General features: G+C 43.4%; 1 protein-coding gene across 1 annotated transcript in view; it reads left to right on the top strand.

Moving 5' to 3' along the window:
* The window catches only part of AASS (aminoadipate-semialdehyde synthase), a 151,909-nt gene that overhangs the window by 92,525 nt on the left and 44,148 nt on the right, over nucleotides 1-15,236 (top strand). Inside the window, exons 10-13 of the mRNA XM_075345058.1 lie at nucleotides 8,874-8,996; nucleotides 9,085-9,196; nucleotides 10,374-10,433; nucleotides 10,539-10,606. Of these exons, the coding sequence (XP_075201173.1) occupies nucleotides 8,874-8,996; nucleotides 9,085-9,196; nucleotides 10,374-10,433; nucleotides 10,539-10,606 (363 nt within the window). The remainder of the gene's footprint in view (nucleotides 1-8,873; nucleotides 8,997-9,084; nucleotides 9,197-10,373; nucleotides 10,434-10,538; nucleotides 10,607-15,236) is intronic.

The following is a 15,236-nucleotide window of genomic DNA, read 5'->3' as shown; positions in this document are numbered from 1 at the left end:
CCACAAGATAACTGCTATCACGGATCATGATATACATACTGTAAAGGCCGCTTTACACACTGCGATATCGGTACTGATATCGCCAGTGTGCGTACCCGCCCCCATCGGTTGTGCGACACGGGCCAATCGCTGCCCGTGTCGCACAACATCGCCCGGACTCATCACACGGACTTACCTTCCCTGCGACGTCGCTGTGACCAGCGAACCGCCTCCTTTCTAAGGGGGCGGTTCGTTCAGCATCACAGCGACGTCACAGCAGCATCACTGAACCGCCGCCCAATAGAAGCGGAGGGGTGGAGATGAGTGGGACGTAACATCCCGCCCACCTCCTTCCTTCCGCATTGTGGCCGGGAGGCAGGTAAGGTGAGGTTCCTCATTCTTGCGGTTTCACACGGAGTGATGTGTGCTGCCACAGGAACGAGGAACAACTTCGTTACTGCTGCAGTAACGATATTTGAGAATGGACCCCCATGTCACCGATGAGCGATTTTGCACGTTTTTGCGACGATGCAAAATCGCTCATAGGTGTCACACGCAACGGCATCGCTAAAGCGACCGGATGTGCGTCACAAATTCCGTGACCCCAACAAGATCACTTGAGCAATGTCGTAGCGTGTAAAGCCCGCTTAAGTAAACAATCCCAGGGGTGACCTAGCCCAAAATCAATCCTGTATGTCAGAACACACAAATCAACAATAGGAGGCACAAAAAGTTAATGCCTAACTTGGCTTCTAAAAGCAAACATCTAAGATAGGTTTAAAACAGCCCTGCCTCCAACTGACACAGAAAAAAACTGAGGAGGCTGGATGCCAGCAGTCTGCTGGGGAGGAGCAAATTTTTAGTTCCATGTAATATCTGTGTCAACCTCCAGGTCGCAGTAGACAATCCCATGGTTCTATGACCCCCATTGAAGCGACCAAGAAAACCTCATTACGTGAGAAGTTGGTAGATGAAATGGTGAAAATATTGCTTTTTATGTGCCTAATGGCTTTCCGTGATTATTTCTATACATCTGTGGCGTCCCTGTATGAGGGGCTGCTGATAAGTCTTTGGCTTTGGGATCTTTTTTTGTTTCTATGGTAACGAATGTTACATCACATGAAAGCCTTCTGTGTCTAATATATATTTTCAAAATTCTGTGTTTGTTGCTTATGGCAACAGTGTTCTACGCACGTGGGAAAACAAAATGGCGGAGTCTACTGCGATATTCAAAGCAACTGAGAGCAGAGGAGTGATAAAATTCTTGTTTCTGAAAGGAAAGTCTACAAAGGATATTCATGGTGATATGTCGCAGACATTGGGAGATCAATGTCCTTTATATTCCACAGTTAAGAACTGGATTGCCAAATTTAAAACGGGCCACTTCAGCACCAATGATGAGGAACGTCCTGGACGACCGAGAGTGGTAGTTGTTCCGCAGATCGTCAATGCTATGCACAACCTTATACTGGAGAATCAACGAATTTCAGCTAAAGCAATAGTAGATCTCATGGGGATTTCCCGTGAACGTGTTTGTGTCATTATCTGTGAACATTTGGACATGATGAAGCTACCTGCAAAGTGGGTCCCCAAATGTTTGACAACAGATCAGAGAAGCATGCGAGTGAAAACTTCCTGGTCCGTTTGTCAGCATTTCCAGACTGATAATAACTTCCTGGTTCAACTTTCGACTGGTCACTATGGATGTGAGCTGGATTATTTGTATGACCCTGAAATTGAATGGAGGCATAGTGGTTCTCCTCATCCAAAGACGTTCAGGGTGCAAAAATCAGCCACTAAGGTGATGGCGTCGGTTGTCTGCGATAAGGAGGGCGTTCTGCTAGTGGACTACCTTAAAAAGGGTTCCACCATCAATGCAAAGTATTACATTGAACTTTTGGACTAATTGAAGGCAGCTCTGAAGACCAAAAGGTGCGGCAAGCTCTCCAAAGGAATCTTGTTCCTTCAGGACAATGCCTTTGCTGACACTGCACAAGCGACCACGGCAAAACTGGCTGTTTGACCACCCACCTTATTCACCAGATCTATCTCCCTCTGACTATCATCTGTTTTCAAACCTGAAGAAACAACTCAAGAGTACCAAATTTCACACCATTTCGGATGCCATGCTACAGATGCCTGATTTGAGGCACAACCGAAATCCTTTTTTGTTAGGCTTCTAGAACTTGGTATACCGATTAGAGTTGAGCGCGGTTCTAGGTTCTTGGTTCTCCAGTTCGAGGTTTGAGTGATTTTGGGGGCTGTTCTAGATCGAACTAGAACTCGAGCTTTTTGCTAAAAGCTCGATAGTTCTAGATACGTTTGAGAACAGTTCTAGCAGCAAAAAGCAGGGCTTTTTACAGCTACAGTGTGCAGGAGCCATCGCTGGCAGCCTGCCACAAGCTGGTAACCAAGATAAACATCGGGTATCCAAGCAAAGCGCTTTGGTTAGTAACCCGATGTTTATCCCAGTTACGTGCAGGAAGCCCACACTTCCCCGCTCAGCTCGCTCCGCCCCCTCCTGCCCGCGACATGTACACATACATACATACACACACACACACACACACTCTGCACACATGGTCCCGCTCGGCTTACCTGCGGTGATGAAGTCCCGCTATTCCGACCTCAGCGCTGTCACTGTCCTCCATGGCCGCCGCTTGTCACATCACCTCTCGCTTCCGACCCGAGACTGACTAGCGGTGACGTCACGGGCCTCTCGCGATATTTTGCTGTGAAGGCGGCGGTCATTGAACTCAGTGACAGGTGCTGTCGGCAGTGCTGGAGATCAGCGCAGGTAATGTACCTCGCTGACAGCAGCACTTGTCATCCCCTGCAGTGACCTGGGCTGACCCATTGATGTTAGCTCAGGTCACTGCATTGCTCTCCCAGCCAATGGGGAACATTCTGCTCTTCATTGACTGGGACAGTGTGGATCGTCATGGCAACCCCTTGGATTACACCAGACCTGGATTTGTTTTTCTTTGTAATAAATTGGTTAAAGAGGGAATGTTTTGGGGAGTGTTTTTTCAAATAAAAATGTGTTTGTCGTCTATTTTTTTTTATTACTGACTGGGTTGGTGATGTCGGGTATCTGATAGACGCCTGACCTCACCAACCCCAGGGCTTGATGCCAGGTGACATTACACATCTGGTATTAACCCCATATATTACCCCATTTGCCACCGCACCAGGGCGCGGGATGAGCTGGGGCGAAGCACCAGGATTGGCGCATCTAATGGATGCGCCACTTCTGGGGCGGCTGCGGCCTGCTATTTTTAGGCTGGGGAGAGTCCAATAACCATGGACCTCCCTAGTCTGAGAATATCAGACCCCAGCTGTCTGCTTTACCTTGGCTGGTGATCCAATTTTGGAGGGACCCCTACGTGTTTTTTTTTTTTAATTATTTATTTAATTTAAAATAACAGCGTGGGGTTCCCTCAGTTTTGGATTACCAGCCAAGGTGAGGTTGCCAGCTGTGGTCTGCAGGCTGCAGCCGTCTGCTTTACCCTAGCTGGCTACAAAACTAGGGGGAAGGAACCCTACGTCATTTTTTTTTTTCATTTTTTGGCTAAATACAAAGCTAAGCACCCCTTAGTGCCACATGAAAGGCACCAAAGGGTGCAAAATTACAAAATGCAGGAGAGTGGGACATTATGTGTCTTTCTGCCATTATAATGACAGAAAAGACTGATATGAAGTGCACAAGCACAAGAAAATCACCAGAGCGCTCTACGCTGTGAAAAGCAGTAGAAAATGGCACTGGAGTGAACATGTGACCGCCTCATGTAGGATGAAGCTATGGATCCTGGGTAAATTTATGCATTTACCCTCCTTCAGTTTTTTTGCAGTACACAAAAAAAACGGAAGGCACACGGATGACAAACAGATGACATACGGAACGGAAACGGATGCCACACGGATGCACCCGTGAAAAAAAAACGGACTGTTTTTTGCAGACCGCAAAAATGGATCGGTCGTGTTAATGTAGCCTTATTCTGATCTGCCGTTTATAAACAGCAGGCAGAAATAAGTGAATAACGCCCCCCGGCGTCAGAAAATCTCCGGGGTTTCAGGGCTACCTGAGACCCTGGAGATCATGATTCAGGACGGTTTTTCCGGTCCCCGCTCACGTGATCACTGGTATACACCGTACACCGATGATCACGTTACAGTAAATGACAGCGCCGGTAAAAATTTATTTATCTCCCATCTGGCATGAACAAACACTTCTTCTCCACTTCTTCTCCACTTCTTCTCCACTTCTCCACTTCTTCTCCACTTTTTTTCCATTTTTTCTCCACTTTTTCTCCACTTTTTCTCCACTTTTTCTCCACTTTTTATCCACTTTTTCTCCACTTTTTCTCCACTTTTTATCCACTTTTTCTCCACTTTTTCTCCACTTTTTCTCCATTTTTTCTCCACTTTTTCTCCACTTTTTCTCCATTTTTTTCTCCACTTTTTCTCCACTTTTTCTCCATTTTTTCTCCACTTTTTCTCCACTTGTTATCCACTTTTTATCCACTTTTTCTCCATTTTTTCTCCACTTTTTCTCCATTTTTTTCTCCACTTTTTCTCCACTTTTTCTCCACTTTTTCTCCATTTTTTTCTCCACTTTTTCTCCGTTCTTTTTCTATGGTCGGTCTACCCATTAGCTCTGCCATGCATAGTGTAGCTCTACACCTACTGCACATGTTACTTTATGATTGACATCTCTTTCGTACCAGAGCTGTCTAAGCCTACTCTGACCCCATATTTGTCATTACTATATTGTCCTTGTACTGTGTTATGACATTTGTATCATGTGTTTCATTTCTTGCTGTGTTGCAATTTTTTTGCTGCATCCCAATTGTACCTCTACATTGTTCGAGTTTATGTTATTGTTCTCTCACTCTTATGTGATACTGATTATTGTCATTTTTCAGGATTACATGCAGATAAGTCCAATCTGACGAAGGCTCAGGCCGAAACGTCATTTGTAACTTGTTTTGGACAAAAACATATATGCTTATGAAAAAAAATTTTTTCTTAATACGGACCAATAAAGAGTGATTTTGCATTACTATTCGTTGTGACTTACTGACTTAGTCTGGGAGATTTAGAGTGCCGAGGTTACTCACTAATTTTATCTATTATTACCTCTGAGCACCTATATACCAGTGAGCAGAGCTTCCTCTACAGTAGTTCTCCTGATTAGGCATGCCCTTACCTCATGAGCAGGGCATTGCAGCTTTAGTAGCAACCATTACGACATGGACTCTGCTGCTGTGGACCCGGGGAGAGTGAGTGCAGATTCATTGCACCCACACTCCTCACATGAAGGGTCCGCACTCCTAGAAAATGGGGGATACGTTCCCTGAGTGTCTCCCCCCCATATTCTAGACGGTCCAGAGTCGTCGTGGGACCCCTTTATTTTTTTTCTTACAATAAATTGGTGAAAGAGGAAATGTTTTGGGGACTGTTTTTTCAAATAAATTTCTTTTGACGATTTTTTTTTTTTTGTTAGTACTGACAGTTTATGATGTTGGGTATCTAATAGACGCCATGACATCACAAACTGCTGGGCTTGATCTCAGGTGACTTTACAGCTAGTATCAACCCGATTTATTACCCCGTTTGCCACTGCACCAGGGCACGGGATGAGCTGGGGTGAAGCGCCAGGATTGGCGCATCTAGTGGATGCGCCACGTCTGGGGTGCCTGCGGCCTGCTATTTTTAGGCTGTGAAGGCCCAATAACTATGGACCTTCCCACCCTGAGAATACCAGACCACAGCTGTCCGCTTTACCTTGGCTGGTGATCCAATTTGGGGGGGAACCCTACTTTTTTGTGTAATTATTAATATTTATAAAATAATTATAAAAAAAGAGCCTGGGGGGACCTCCACATTGGATCCCCAACCACGGTAAAGCTGCCAGCTGTGGTTTTCAGGCTACAGCCGTCTGCTTTACCCTAGCTGGCTATCAAAAATGGGGGGACCCAACGTCATTTTTTTTTTTTAACTATTTTTTAAATAGAAAAAATTAATGGGCTTCCCTGTATTTTGATTGCCAACCAAGGTAACGGCAGGCAGATGGGGGTGGCAACCCATAGCTGTCTGCTTTATCTGCGCTGAGAATCAAAAATACCGCGGAGCGCTACGTCATTTTTTTTAAAGATTTATTTTTACAGCACTGTGATGTCCAGCAATCAAAATACAGGGAAGCCCATTTTGTTTTTAGTTATTTAAATAAATAATTAAAAAAAATATATATGGGCTCCCGCTGCATTTTTTGTATTGCTAGCTAAGGGTAATCCAAGCAGCTACTGGCTGCTAACCCCCACTGCTTAGTTTTACCTTCACTGGCAATGGAAAATCCAGGGAAGCATTTTTTATTTTTTTTGCCAAAAAACTACAAAAAAAGGACTTAAGCTTCGCCATATTTTTGTATGCTAGCCAGGTATAGCAGGCAGGTGCTGGAAGAGTTGGATACAGCGCCAGAAGATGGCGCTTCTATGAAAATGCCATTTTTTGAGGCGGCTGCAGACTGCAATTCGCAGCAGTGGGGCCCAGAAAGCTCAGGCCAACCTGTGCTGCGGATTCCAATCCCCAGCTGCCTAGTTGTACCTGGCTGGACACAAAAATGGGGCGAAGCCTACGTCATTTGTTTTCTAATTATTTCATGAAATTCATGAAATAATAAAAAAAGGGCTTCCCTTTATTTTTGGTTCCCAGCCGGGTACAAATAGGCAACTGGGGGTTGGGGGCAGCCGTACCTGCCTGCTGTACCTGGCTAGCATACAAAAATATGGCGAAGCCCACATAATTTTTTCAGGGGGCAAAAAACTTCTGCATACAGTCCTGGATGGAGTATGCTGAGCCTTGTAGTTCTGCAGCTGCTGTCTGTCTGTATGGAGAAGAGCAGACAGCAGCTGCAGAACTACAAGGCTCAGCATACTCCATCCAGGACTGTATGCAGAAGTTTTTTGCCCACCAAAAAAATGATGTGGGCTTCGCCATATTTTTGTATGCTAGCCAGGTACAGCAGGCAGCCACGGGCTGCCTCCAACCCCCAGTTGCCTATTTGTACCCGGCTGGGAACCAAAAATATTGGGAAGCCCGTTTTTTTTAATTATTTCACTTATTTCATGAAATAATTAAAAAACAAATGACGTGGGCTTCGCCCCATTTTTGTGTCCAGCCAGGTACAACTAGGCAGCTGGGGATTGGAATCCGCAGCACAGGTTAGCCCGAGGTTTCTGGGCGCCTCTGCTGCGAATTTCAGTCCGCAGCCGTCCCAGAAAATGGCGCTCTCATAGAAGCGCCATCATCTGGCGCTGTATCCAACTCTTCCAACAGCCCTGGAGCCGGGTGGCTTGTTGGGTAATCATGAGTTAATACTGGCTTTGTTTTACTAGCCAGTATTAAGCCAGAGATTCTTAATGTCAGGCACGTTTGACCCGGCCATTAAGAATCTCCAATAAAGGGTTAAAAAAAAGACACCACACAGAGAAAAAATACTTTAATAGAAATAAATACACAGACACATTAGAGACTCCATCTTTATTACCCCTGTCAGCCCAATAAATCCCCAATAAACCAGCGCTGATAAGAGGTTTTTAATAGAGGCTAAATTATAAGCAGCAATTTCAGCGTTCCAAGTGCCTTTAAATGAATTTGAAGAAACTGCACTTCAGGATTGTAGTGAAGATTGTAGTGAGGATGAGGTGCCCCAGCCCATCACTTGATGGGCTGGGGCACCTCATCCTCACTACAATCCTCACTAGTGTAGTAGTAGTGACGATTGTAGTGAGGATGAGGTGCCCCAGCCCATCACTTGATGGGCTGGGGCACCTCATCCTCACTACAATCCTCACTAGTGTAGTAGTAATGACGATTGTAGTGAGGATGAGGTGCCCCAGCCCATCACTTGATGGGCTGGGGCACCTCATCCTCACTACAATCCTCACTACAATCGGGAAGCAGCGTGCAGCCTTCACTCCGTGAGTGATCAGTGTTGCTAGCGGTAACAGCGGTAACGCTGACAGACGCGTTACCATAGCAACGGTGATCTCCGTTAATGACCGGCTGTGTCAGCCGGTCCCTAACGGAACGGGGAGTCGACCGTGTGCTAGAGCATATCGCCGGTACACGGCGATACACAAATGTGCACCGTGTACCGGAGAGATGCACTCGCAGGTCCTACATGACGCGTCATAGTCATGTGACCAGTCTGTAGCCAATGAGATAATAGCCACGTGACTGGTCACATGGCTATTTTGAGGTCACGATAGGTCCTGCTTCTCTGCTGGCAGTGCCGGTCACCGGGAGGATTCAGCGATCATCGGATGGAATAGCGGCAGGAGACAGAGTGCAGGAGGGATCGCGGGGACCGGTAAGTGTTATGGCAATGTTTATTTACTGTATGTGTACATTTATAATGCATTTTTATGTGTTTGTGATTGCCTCCCATTATAGCCTATTGGTTCGAGTTCGGTTCGTCGAACGTTCGACGAACCGAACTCGAACGAGACCTCCGTTCGGCGAACCACCTCGAGCCCAACCGCGACCGGTTCGCTCATCTCTAATACCGATGTAAGAAGTATGTTGACATCAGTGGAGAGTATGTGGAATAAATGTAAAGTTTCATCATCCTATCTTGTTTCTTTCTAGGTAAAGCCAAAGACATATCAGCAGCCCCTTGTACTAGCTCTTTTCCATATTTTGTATAAACTGTTATGTTCTGCTTTTAGTGATTACCATTAAATCTACTGTAATAATGTAGATAATGATATATTAATTACATTTACCAGAATACTCTGCATATGCAGTCTATAAGAGGAAGGCTGTCTTGTATTGCTGTCTCGCTTTAGTTTTTTATTACACGTCATACATGTGTTATTTTATTTCTTCAGACTTTTAGCCATTGGTGACATCTCTGCAGACACTGGGGGCTCCATAGATTTCATGACTGAATGTACAACCATTGATATGCCATTTTGCATGTATGATGCCGACCAGCATATTATTCATGACAGGTAAGTCATGTCGTTCTTGATTTTCACATATGAACCAGGATAAATCCCTTTACTACGGTACTGGAATAAACTTGTTACTATGTTCTAGTGTTGAAGGAAATGGTATTCTGATGTGCTCGATTGATAATTTGCCGGCACAGCTTCCTATTGAAGCCACCGAATACTTTGGAGACATGTTGTTCCCATACGTTGAGGAAATGGTACGTGTACAAAGTCTGTCTTTGATCTATTTTTAACCCATTTTTGTGGACCTTTTAGAGGTCATGCCTCTTCGTTTGTCAGGCCAAGGCAGCCCCTATTTTATTTTTTCCAGGAAAGTTCTTTGTAAAGCTGTGAATTGTATACCTGTAGCTTTATAATATACAGATGCCTGCTTCTTGACAAGGTTTAGTTCTTATAAGTTAATCTCCGTCTGGCAGGCATTTCAAGGTAAGCTTGTGATGCATTAAGAAGGGAAGTGTGCCAATATTCCTTGTATATGAAATAAGTGGAGTGCCGAGGTCCTTAGGTTACCTGGAGTGTAATGCTACTAAGGTTTACTGTGTCATGTGGTTATTTTGTTCTTTTCTGTTACATTACGGTTTCAAGGCTGAGTAGTATGGAAGTTAATACACACTAGAAATTCTTCAAATGAAGAATGGAAATCATTTTTTTCACATTAGAAGTAACAGAAGGCTCATAGGGAAATTCCAACCAGTGTTCATGGATGCAGGTAAAAATTTCCCAGCCGCTATAGTGCTAATGGGTCCGGTGCTACCCAGGCAATCTTGGTTTATATTGTGGCACTTGCTGTAATTGTCTGCATAACAACTGAGACTGTGGCAATCAAGTGGTGGTACAATATGTCATTGTTCCCAATATGTAAATAAGGCCATGCGGGTATCACCACACTCTCTGCACTGGAGCTGTGGGGGTTTAGGTGAGCGTAGCGTATATTACCTCACCACATTTCTATGACTACAATGTATAACTTGGGTGGAAATCGTGTACAAAGAAAAAAAGAAGAGGCATGTCCATTTTTGACCCAATTTGCTGATCAAACTAGTCCATTCTAGTGATAGGCCCATAAATAAAAACATACTTTATTTATTTTTTTACTATTTAATGGATAGGAGAACCTCGTATTTTTTTTTCTTATGAAATATAGACAAAAGTGAATAAAAATCTGACCTAGCACAAAAAACCCTCTAACACCTGAATGGGGCCTTACTCCTCATGACACTAGGGTAATGGGGATTTTGTACTGATACAAAAATATCCAAACTGCCCATGGTTCAATCAGCACTGGGCTAATTTAGGAAATGCTCTTATGTTTTGATGCCATTTTTGTTTTAAAACTGACCCATACCTATGTATATATGTCTTTCCCTTCTTCAGCTGATGTCAAATGCTACAAAACCAATTGACCAAGAAAAGTTTTCTCCTGTTGTTCGGGATGTAAGTCTTTTTACCTTTCTGTCCATTTAGTCATCTATAATGATTGACTTTGATGACAATTTTAACACTTTTTTTTTTCTGCTCGATTGTGTTTTGAAAATCCAGGCAGTGATTGCAAGTAATGGTTCACTGATGCCTAAATACAAATATATCCAGAAGCTCAGGGAGAGCAGGTAAAATTCACTTCTGCTCCTCTTGTCTGTATCTTACAATGTTCATTATTATCCTGCATTATAATTTATTACTTGACCCACAAAATACAGCTGGTATTGTCAGGCAGGAACTAGTGACCGCTGCACGGAATTGGCAATTTGTGACTACTTGGAGGGGACTAAAGCCTGCTTTACACGAGACGACTGATTGTGCCCGCCCCCGTCGTTTTTGCGTTACGGGCAATTAGTTGCCCGTGGCGCACAACCTCGTTTAACCCCCGTCACACGTACTTACCTTCCGGACGACCTCGCTGTGGGCGACGAACGTCCACTTCCTGAAGTGGGAGGGACATTCGGCGTCACAGAGACGTCACACGGCAGCCGGCGGCCAATAGAAGCGGAGGGGCGGAGATGAGCGGGATGTAAACATCCCGCCCACCTCCTTCCTTCCATTAAGCCGTCGGGTGCCTTGGGAGGCAGGTAAGCTGCTGTTCATCGTTCCCGTGGTGTCACACGGAGCAACGTGTGATGCCACGGAAACGATGAACAACCGGCGCCATTTTAATTAAACAATTTTATGAAACCTAGCAACGAGTACACGACTCACAATTTGTGAGCGATACTGTGTCGCTAGGAGGTGTTACACGAGACGACATCGTGTACGATGCCGGATGTGCGTCACGAAAACCGTGACCCCGACGATGCATTGCACAATCAGTCGTCTCGTGTAAAGCCCGCATAAGGGCATCATGGTGGCTCAGTGGTTAGCACTGTTGTCTTACAGCACTGGGGTCCCGGATTCAAATCCCACCAAGGGTAATATCTGGAGTTTGTTTGTTCTCTCCATCTCTGCATGGGTTTCTACTGGGTGCTCCACTTTCCTTCCACACTCCAAGTGATTTCTATAAAACATTGTGGAATATGATGGCACTATATCAGCAGGCATAATAAGTATATAAATGAATTATTGCATTCATCTTTAGTTACAGTGCTTTGAAAAGCTAAAGTGACATGCAACCCTAGTCAAATTATTGTTATTGTGAACAGTTAAGCAAGTTGAAGATGAAATTATCTCTAAAAGGCATAAAATTAAAGATAAACACATTTCCTTTTGTATTTTAGGCAAAAAAAAAATATTTTCATCTTTTACATTTTTAAATTAACAAAACAGGAAAATGGATCAATACAAATATTTTGGCACCCTTCATGGCTAGTACCTACTAGCACCCCCTTTGGCTAGTATCGCAGCTCGTAAATTGTTTTTGTAGCCACCACGAGTCTTTCACTTCTTGTTTGAGGGATTTTTATCCATTCTTGCTTGGAAAAATCTTCCAGTTCAGTGAGATTTCTGGCTCGTTTGCATGCACTGATCTTTTGAGGTCTAGCCACAGATTTTCAAGGATGTTCAGATCAGGGGACTGTGAGGGCCATTGTAAAACCTTCAGCTTGTGCCTTTTAAGGTAGTCTATTGTGGATTTGAAGTGTGTTTAGGATCATTATCCATTTGTAGAAGCCATCCTCTTTTCAACCTCAGCTTTTCTACAGATAGTGTTATGTTTGCATGAAGAAATTGTTGAAATGTAATTGAATCCATTCATCCCTCTAATTGTGAAATGTTCCATATACCATTGGCTGCAACAGAACCCCAAAGCAGGATTAATCCACCCCCATGCTTAATGGTTGGTGAGATGTTCTTTTCCTGATATTGTCTTTTTTTCCCTTCACACAGATCTTTGATTATTGTGGTTAAAGAGTTCTATTTTAACCTCATCAGGCCACAGGACTTGTTTTTAAAATGCATCAGGATTGTTTAGATGTTCTTTTACAAACTTCTGATGCTCAATTTTATGTTGAGGATGCAGGAGAGGATTTCTTCTGATGACTCTTCCATGAAGGCCATATTTGTGCAGGTGTCTCTGAAAAGTAGACCAATGTACCACAACTCAGAGTCTGCTAAATCTTCCTGAGGGTCTTTTGCAGTCAAGCGGTGGGGGTGTTCTGATTTGCCTCTCTAGCAATCCTATAAGCATCTCTCTTAAAATGTAAAAGATTAATTTTATTTTTTTTTGCTAAAATGCAAAGGAAATATGCTTTTTAGAGATCATTTCATCAGTAATTTTGATCAGGGGTGCCAAAACTTTTGCATGTCACTGTGTTATAATACCCCATGAATTTTCCACTGTTTTTTTTTCCATGTTACACTCACAATCTTAAATGTATTTTAATTGGGATTTTATGCGATATACCAAGACAAAGTAGGAAGTATTTGTGAAGTGTAAAGGAAATAATACATGTTTTTCTAAATATTTAAAAAAAATATAAATTTGAAAATGTTAATGAGCATTTGTATTCAGTCCCCTGCAGTCTGATATCCCTAAATAAAATCCTGAGTGACCAATTGCCTCTAGAAGACACCTAACTAGTAAATTGTGTCCACATGGGTGTAATTTATTCTCATTATAACTTCAGCTGTTCGGTGAAGGCCTCCGAGGTTTGTTTGAGAACATTAGGGATCAAACAGCATCATGAAAATCAAGGAACACACCAGACAGATCACCAATAAAGTTGTGGAGAAGCGTAAAGCAGGGTTACAATATGAAAAAATAGCTCATGCTCTGAACATCTCACAAAGCACTGTTCAAGTCTTCATCCAAAAAGAAGCAGTATGACACAGCTGCAAACCTAACAACACATGGCTGCCCACCTAAACTGATACCCCAAGCAAGGAGAAGAAACAGTTAGGCTATGTGCGCACGTTGCGTAATTACATGCAGTTACGCTGCGCTTTGTAGCGCAGCGTAACTGCATGCGTCCTGCGTCCTCTGCATAATCTATGAAGATTATGCAGGAGCCGTGTGCACGTGGCGTCTTAGAGCGCAGCGCTTCGGCTGCTGCCCGAAGCACGCGTTCTAAGAAGTGACATGTCACTTCTTTCGTGCGCTTTGCCGGCAGCTCCTGCTCTGTCTATGGCAGGAGCTGCAGGCAGAGCGCATGGAATCGGCTTTTTTTTTTTTTCACTACGGACATTTTCTGCAGCGATTTGAAGCGCAGGTGTGCTCTTCAGATCGCTGCAGAAATTTCTGCAGTGACTGTACGCAACGTGCGCACATAGCCTTACTGGGAAGGAGCACAAAATAGGGTAAAACCCTACAAGAGGAGGTAGTATAAACAATAGTTTTGCTCACCTTGGGAGATTGTATGAAGACACAACCTTCTTAAATATTTAAATAGCCAGTCAACCCTGCCACTTGGCTGGGAGAATATCCTCCAGATGGAAATGATCAAAACAGAATAAAACATGTGTAAAATCTGTCTCTTGCCAATGACAATGGCCACGTGACTGATTCTCTAATTAGTGTTCTCTTTGTTTGGGACTACCAAAACAGGATAAAAGCATGTTTATAAATTAGCTGCTCTGCTGGAATTAAGTCTCTTGCTGTGGTATTATTTGAATGTTCTTTATTTTGCGCTATGCGTTTCAGTGCCATACTGGCATCTTTATCAAGTTTAAATTATCATTATTTTTATTATTACTTTTTTTACACTTGATAAAGATGCAGTATGGCAGTAAAATGCGTATTGGACAATAAAGAACCTTCAAAAAAATACAGCAAGAGACTTCTTTCCAGCAGCGCAGCCAGTTTTTAAATGTGTTTTTATCTTGTTTTGATAGTTCCAAGCAAATAGAGCACTATTTAGAGAAGCAGTCAAGTGGCTCATGGACATTCTGGAGAAGTGTAGAGATCTACAGCTCAGGTGGGAGAATTTGTCCACAGGACAACTATTAGGCTATGTGCACACGCTGCATTTTTTTGACGCTGCGTTTTTGGCCGCTAAAAACGCACCCGCGTAAAAAAAAACGCAGCACAAAAACGCATGAGTTTTTACCGCGATTTGGTGCGTTTTTGGCTGCGTTTTGCTGCGTTTTTGATCTCTGCGTTTTTCTGCGTTTTTCCAATGCATTGCATGGGGGGAAAACACAGAAAAACGCAGGAAAGAATTGACATGTCCATTTTTTTTTAAGCTCAAAAACGCAGCTTAAAAAAAAAGTTGTGTGTGGACAGCAAAAATGAAAACTCATAGACTTTGCTGGGGAAGCAAAGTCATGCAGTTTTGAGGTCGAAAACGCACCCGAAAACCGCGCAAAAACGCCGCGAAAAACGCACTGTGTGAACTTACCCTTAGTTGTATACTTGACAAATGTGGCCTTTATGGAAGAGTGTTAAGAAGAAACCAATTTTTGAAAGCAAGCCATAAGAAGCCCCGTTTTCAATTTGCAAAGAGCTATGTAGGTTGATACAGCTAGCATGTGATAGAAGGTTTTCTGACCAGATTATGCCAAAGTATAACTTTTTGGACTAAATGCAAAATATTATGTGGGGTGGAAACGAACACTGCACATCACCCTGAAAACATCATCCACTCAGTCAAACATGGTGGTATCAGCATCATGCTTCAGGGATACTTTTCTTCATCAGGGACAGGGAAGCTTGTCAGAGTTGATGATAAGATGAATGTAGCTAAATACAAGGCAATTCTGAAGGAAGACCTGTTAAAGATTGCAAAAGAGTTGAGGCTGGGTTGTAGATTTACCTTCCAGTAGGACAACGACCCTAAACATACTGCTGGGGCTACAATGGATTGTTTAGAT

This window comes from Anomaloglossus baeobatrachus, chromosome 4, assembly GCF_048569485.1.
Source record: "Anomaloglossus baeobatrachus isolate aAnoBae1 chromosome 4, aAnoBae1.hap1, whole genome shotgun sequence".
Classification (NCBI taxonomy): Eukaryota; Metazoa; Chordata; class Amphibia; order Anura; family Aromobatidae; genus Anomaloglossus; species Anomaloglossus baeobatrachus.
Note: the sequence above shows the minus strand (reverse complement) of the source record. Positions and strands in the feature narration are given on the sequence as shown.